At 43.1% G+C, this 6484-nt stretch overlaps 1 protein-coding gene across 1 annotated transcript in view; it reads left to right on the top strand.

Moving 5' to 3' along the window:
- The window catches only part of Fchsd2 (FCH and double SH3 domains 2), a 214724-nt gene extending 208981 nt beyond the window's left edge, over window positions 1-5743 (top strand). The window contains exons 17-19 of the mRNA XM_013013961.1: window positions 638-767; window positions 863-945; window positions 3706-5743. Of these exons, the coding sequence (XP_012869415.1) occupies window positions 638-767; window positions 863-945; window positions 3706-3789 (297 nt within the window). The 3' untranslated portion in view covers window positions 3790-5743. The remainder of the gene's footprint in view (window positions 1-637; window positions 768-862; window positions 946-3705) is intronic.
- The last annotated feature ends 741 nt before the right edge of the window (window positions 5744-6484 follow it).

Genomic DNA, 6484 nt, shown 5'->3' with positions numbered 1-6484 from the left:
AAAAAAAAAGAGGGAAAAAAAGGATAAAAACAGAAGTTAGGGAAGAGTAACGTAGGCCAGGTGCTGATGGATCACTCCTGTACTCCTAGCTACTCAGAAGGCTGAAATCTGAGGATCACAGTTCAAGGCTAGCCTGTGCAGAAAAGTCTGTGAGACTCTTATCTCCAATTAACTACCAGAAAACCAGAAGTGGAGCTGTGGCTCAAAGTGGTAGAGTGCTAACCTTGAGCAGAAGAGTTCGGGGACAGCACCCAGGCCCAGAGTTTAAGCCCAATGACCCCCCCCCCAAAAAAAGAAAGAAGAATGTAAATGGAATGACTTTGACCAAAGTACATTTTATATGTAAATACCACAGTGAAACTCATTTGTGAAATTAATTTTATGCTAATAAAATTAAAAGAAAAATGGACTATAATCAGTAGTTCATAATGAAATCTATTAGAGGGAAATTAAGTGTGACAAAGAAGTGGGTTTGGGTGGTTATTTTAGGCCCATTTGCTTCTAATGAGGCTGACAAGCTTTAACACTTATAACTTAGCACCAGAGAAAAGGTACATGGGCTGAGCAGCAAAGAAGCAACCAAGCTGCCCTTCCTGAGTCTGTCCTTCTTCCTGTAACTTTGCCTCCCTTGCTGCAGATCTCTCCTTCCCCCAAGCCAAACGCCGCCCTGCCTCCGCTGCCCTTGTATGACCAGCCTCCCAGCAGCCCTTACCCCAGCCCAGATAAGAGGAGCTCACAATTCTTCCCCCGATCTCCGTCAGCAAATGGTAAGGGTCTCCTGGCACAGTCTGAATGTGTGTTTACCTCAGGAATCCAAATCAGCAACACAAATAGATTGAGTCTCTTTGGTTCTCTCCCTTAGAAAACAGTCTCCATGTTGAATCGCCAGGATTCTCACAGGCATCAAGGCATACTCCTGAGACCTCGTATGGAAAACTGCGTCCTGTAAGTTTCCTAATGGTCAGGGTTATAGATTGCATAGTTCTTCCAAATCAAAAGTGAGGAACTCATGTTTTAGTGGCCCCTGTGTTACTGATTCCGTCAGAAAAGGGTTTGGGAAGGTAAAAAGAGCTATTGCAATAGCTAAATTCATCTAATCCAATTTACTGACGTCTGCACTGGAACATTTCTTATTGAACCATAGTAAGATGACAAGACAATTGCTCTACAGGAGTATTTATACCATTAAAGTGATATAATTGTGAAGCAAAGTATTTTAGTAGGCATTTATTAAGAACCTATTTTTCAGGGCTGGAAAGGTGGCTCAGTGGTAGAGTGCTTGCCTTGCATGCATGAGGCCCTCGGTTCAATTCCTCAGCACCACATAAGCAGAAAAAGCCAGAAGTGGGGCTGAGGCTCAAGTGGTAGAGCGCTAGTCTATAGCTGAAGAGCTGAGGGACAGCGCCCAGGCCCAGAGTTTAGGCCCAACGACCAACAAAAAAATAAAAAAGAACCTGTTTTTCCAGATCTGTATTTTTCTACTTGAGGAAATACAACAGAGCCGGGTGCCAGTGGCTCATGCCTGTAATCTAGCTACTCAGGAGGCTGAGATCTGAGGATCGAGGTTCAAAGACAGCCCGGGCAAGAAAAGCCATGAAACTCTTATCTCCAATAAACCACCAGAAAACTGGAAGTGGTGCTGTGGCTCAAGTGGTAGAGTGCTAACCTTGAGCTGAAGAGCTCAGGGACAGTGCTCAGGCCTAGAGTTCAAGGCTCATATCTGACCAAAAAAAAAAAAAAAAGCCAATAGGATAAACTTAATGATTTCAAACAATGTATTCTCGAGAATATATTCTGACAAATAACTAGCCTCTGCTTGCCATTCACTATTCCATCTCAGTTCCATCCCACCACTACACTCCAAGGCCATAACTTTTATACTGGTAAGCCAACAGATACTCTTAATTTTATTTCCCGTAGCCTTTTATCAGCATTTGATACCTTGATTCTGGCTTTGTTCATTCAGCAAGTAGTACATGAGTGTTTGCTAGGATCTTGGGTGTCTATTCTAAATGTGACAAGAAGCCATTGCAGGATGGTAAGCAGAACAGTGTTCCAACTGCTTTGCATTTGTAAAACACTCCTGCCAGCCAGCTAGGGTAGTGTATACCTGTTAGTCCCAGCACGTTAAAGCTACCCTGGGCTACATAATGAAACCCTGTCTTATAGACAGACAGATGTTGTGTCTGCTAAGTGGAGAGTAACGGAAGGTGGCAGAACAAATATCAGGAGCCATTATGAAACTGGAGCATTGGTGTAAGCTGGTGGGAAGAGGGAACAGAATGAGGGGAACTACTCTGCCTGTTCCACCACACTTTCCTGACTTGCTTTCTACTTTTCTGGTCCTCCCTTTCCTTGGACCTTTTGCAGGCTTCTTTGTCTATCTCTATCTATCTCTGCTGATAGTTCCATGATTGTGAGAACCTTTATACATATAAGCAGCTCCCAGATTTATAAGATTCAGATTTGTAGGCATCTCATCTTACATGTCCTGGATCCCCAAACTCAGCAAAGTTGATTATGTTCTCTCTTATCCATGTTCCTTCTTCCATATTACCTGTCCTGATACCTCACTGGCCCCACCTCCCTCAGGAGTCATCACCAGATCCTGCTACGTTTACCTAGAAGGAAGTTTTTAAACATTCCACTGTTTTGTTTCTACCATTTCTGCCACTCCAGTTCATGCTTACATCAGCTCTTATTAAGACAGTAAAAAAGGCTCCTAGAAGCCTGGTGCCAGTGGCTCATGCCTGTAATCCTAGCTACTCAGGAGGCTGAGATGTGAGAATCACAGTTGGATGCCAGCCCAAGCAGAAAAGTCCCATTGAGACTATAAGAGTCTCCAGTTAACCACTCAAAAAACCAGAAGTGGAGCTGTGGCTCAATTGGCGAGCTAGCCTTGAGCACAAAGAGGTTCAGAGACAGCACCTAGCCCTGAGCTCAAGCCCCACAACTGACAAAAAAATAAAAGGCTCCTACGTAGTCTTCCCCACCTCTGATCTCTTCAAACTGTTACCTGAGTCATCATATCCTACATTTACTAATCCTTGCAGTCTACCAAAGACCTCTTTGTAGGCAAAGTCCAAGTTTCTTTTTTTTTGTTGTTGTTGGTTGTAGGGCTTGAACTCTGGGCTTGGGCACTATTCTTCAGCTCAAGGCAAGTGCTCTACCACTTGAGCCACAGCACCACTTCCGGTTTTCTAGTGGTTTATTGGAGACAAGAGTCTCCCAGACTTTCCTGTCTGGGCTGGCTTTGAACCATGATCCTCAGATCTTAGCCTCCTGAGTAGCTAGAATTACAGGTGCCACCGGCACCTGGCTAAGTCCAAGTTTCTTGACAAGGCCCTTCACTGTGTCAGCCACCTTTCAGCCTTCTCCCCTGAGACATGCTTAGTTCTACATGAAGTCTCCTTGCTGTACTCCCGGCCTTAGCTTTGGAGGAGGGCTTTCAGACTGCAGGAACTCCTGTGCCCATGAGGCTTTCAGCCTAGGTATCACTATTCCATTTTTGGATTTAGTACTTCACCTAGAACAGCACTTGCTTCTCAGGGTGGGAGACAATGAAGATTAGTTGGAAAGTGCAAGTTCAGAGCTTCTGGGCCCTAGAATGCCTATATCCTTGAATAGAGGAGTGATTTGGGTTTACAGATGCTCTAAGTTGAGTCAGGAAGCTGACTGACACCCATGTCATTGTCTTCTGCTCAGGTCCGGGCAGCTCCCCCTCCTCCCACACAGAACCACAGGAGGCCAGCTGAAAAGATGGAGGATGTGGAGATCACACTGGTGTGACCATGGCTTTACCCTCTGTTACTGCTACAATCAAGGCCAGGCTTGGAGTTCGGCCCATCTTGTTTTTTTAGGCACCTTTGCATGATGATGACTCTTGAACAGAGCAAAACCAAGGAGGATTCTTGACTGGTGGCCTGGTGGACTCCTCCCATGTTTTGAATATTTTGTGCCTTTTTTAGTTGTCATTTTCTATATCATCTCTCCTACCATAGCACAAATCTTAGAGGCCCTAGAAGAAGAGTGGAGAGCAGCCCTCATGCCTAACAGTGGCCCATTTTTATATGAGACTGGCCTCATGCCAAGGCACAGTCGCAGAATTACTGATCATGTGCATTCGTACAGTATATTACTGTGGCCACAAGGATGTGGCAAAGATCTCATCTTTCTTCAAGTGGCTTTTGCTCATCTGATTAAGTATTAATCAGATCATGTTGGCTACATAAGGAAACAGAAGGAGGGATTCAGGAGAGGCTGGTTCCTCCCCAAGGTTCATCCCCTAGACTGAAAGTGACACTTGACTGGGAAGAAAGGGACTGATTGCCCTGAGTTTAGCGCCAACTGCATTAACGCACACCTCCTCCACAACTAACAGGTTTTAAATGGTAACCGTGTCCTTTGTGTTAATATTTATGCCATTCATTTAGTATTAGGGGGCTAACCTGGAGGGGCTGAACTAGTAGCCATGTCTTGCCCATTACATAAATAATAGAAAAAAAGGAGGCCATGGCTGAAGCTGAAATGGAGCTTCCAGATCTGAAATGAAGTGGTTTAATGTTCTTTTTGTCTTTGGGGTATTTTTCATCATAGTTTTTACAGCACATACTTTTCTGACCAGTATCTTTAGAATCTGAATGTGTGGATACATTGAGGACACATGCCTGCATTGCTGAGCTTCTCTACTGAGGAGGCATTATTTTATTCACAAGCTAGTGTTCTGGCCTACACAGCCATATTGTGGTTGGTGCAGACCACCTGTCACCCATGGAAAATTCAGCTTCAGCTCCCACTGTCCTGACATTCCCTTGGGAGGAAGAGCCTATGGGCCCATGAAGGAAACTAGCTTCCTGTGAGAAAGGACCAAGTACTGCACACCTGCACAAGAGGAGTGGATGAGAAAAGTTGAATGCCGGGACAAGTGTTCTTGGTGGCCTACAGCAGCAAGACCCAGAATGAGCTCTGGCACTCCGTACCATGGAAAGTAAGGAGCACATTACCTGAGGACTAAGGGACATTTGCCAGCTCCTGTTTATTTTTGTCAAGAAATCAAACAGAACTTAATCCAAACCTTGTATTATGCTTTTGAAAATTCCATCCCTTCTAAGAATCTTGAAAAACTTGAAGTGCTCGCCAAATGTCCCCATGGGATCTTTGACCAAAAGTAAGGTCAGAACCCAAGAAATTTTCAGTTAGTCACTTGATCCCTCAGTGACAACACTTCTAGCAATTTTTCTCCATGATTTTGTTTTTGTTTTTTGCATTTCTTAATCTGTTGATCTATTTGAGGTCTTTTTGTGTTTATCAAACTTATTCTTAAGTTTAAAAAATTAAAAGGGTGGCTTTTATAAGACAAAAATTTTCCTGTGTTCCATATCTTCAAAGTACTTATGAATAGTAGAGCAGTTCTTGCCACCCAGACCTTGTATTCTCTCTTTAGCTAGCCAAATTTGTCCTTGAATTTGGGTTTTTCACAACCTCAGAGAATTATTTCAAATCTTTTGTTATATTTTAAAGTATTTTTTGGAAGAGCTGCTAATTTTATTTTAAAAAACAAAGTTGTAAAAATATGCCTCCTTTTTAAAAAATAACCCCTCCCTCCAGGCCATGTAACCCAGAGTCACCATGCACAGGTCAGGCTCACAGAGAGCCTATGTGCAGATGTGCTTTCTTTACAGTGGCTGTAAAAAGTTTGTATTTATTATGTATAAAATGTTGAATAATAAAAAAACAGAATTAAGTTTTCCAGGATCTTTATAAAAACTCTTAGGTAAATGGGATATTGGGGCAGGCAACATGCTTGTTACAGACACTTCAGGATCACAATGCAATATCCTAGGTAGTAGAGATGAAAATAAATACTGGTCTTTGCTTAGGTTCTTTCCCATTGGGGGAAAAATCAAAAAACAAGAGGCCTGTACTGAAGGGAGGGGAGACAGCCTGATGAGGAGGAAGTACTGATTTTGGTACTGGAGGGGCCAAAGTAGGATTACTGAAGCCCCTCCAGGGATTTAACTGCTGGTTTCTAGGAAGTAGTCATTCTGGATGTATGTTCACTTCCCTAAATCTTCACCCTGAGGAGAAATTGTATGAAAGGAGATCCTGAGGACTGCAGATGTGAGTAGAGGATTGATTACAGGTTGAGTCCCTCTGGCTTCTAGCTGGGTGCACCAAGGACTGAGGTGCACCACGGAGGCTTAATCCTTGGTGGAGAAGAAGCACACACACCTCCCCTTTCCTAGAGCTGGAGGAATATGGCATGTATACTTCTAGACATCTTTCAGGACATATATGATGCTATTTATACATTGGTGAGGATATTAAATATATTCAGGTTTGTATCATTCTTTTACTTTATATTTTTGTTTTTGTTTGTCATTCTGTTCTATGGCTGTTTTTTGATGGCTTCTTCGGTGAAGGACATTTAGGTTGTATCTGGCCATTTGCTTTTAGCAAATGAAGTTAACATTGTTGTTCATAT

This window comes from Dipodomys ordii, unplaced genomic scaffold, assembly GCF_000151885.1.
Source record: "Dipodomys ordii isolate 6190 unplaced genomic scaffold, Dord_2.0 Scaffold22, whole genome shotgun sequence".
In the NCBI taxonomy this organism is placed as follows: domain Eukaryota; kingdom Metazoa; phylum Chordata; class Mammalia; order Rodentia; family Heteromyidae; genus Dipodomys; species Dipodomys ordii.
Note: the sequence above shows the minus strand (reverse complement) of the source record. Positions and strands in the feature narration are given on the sequence as shown.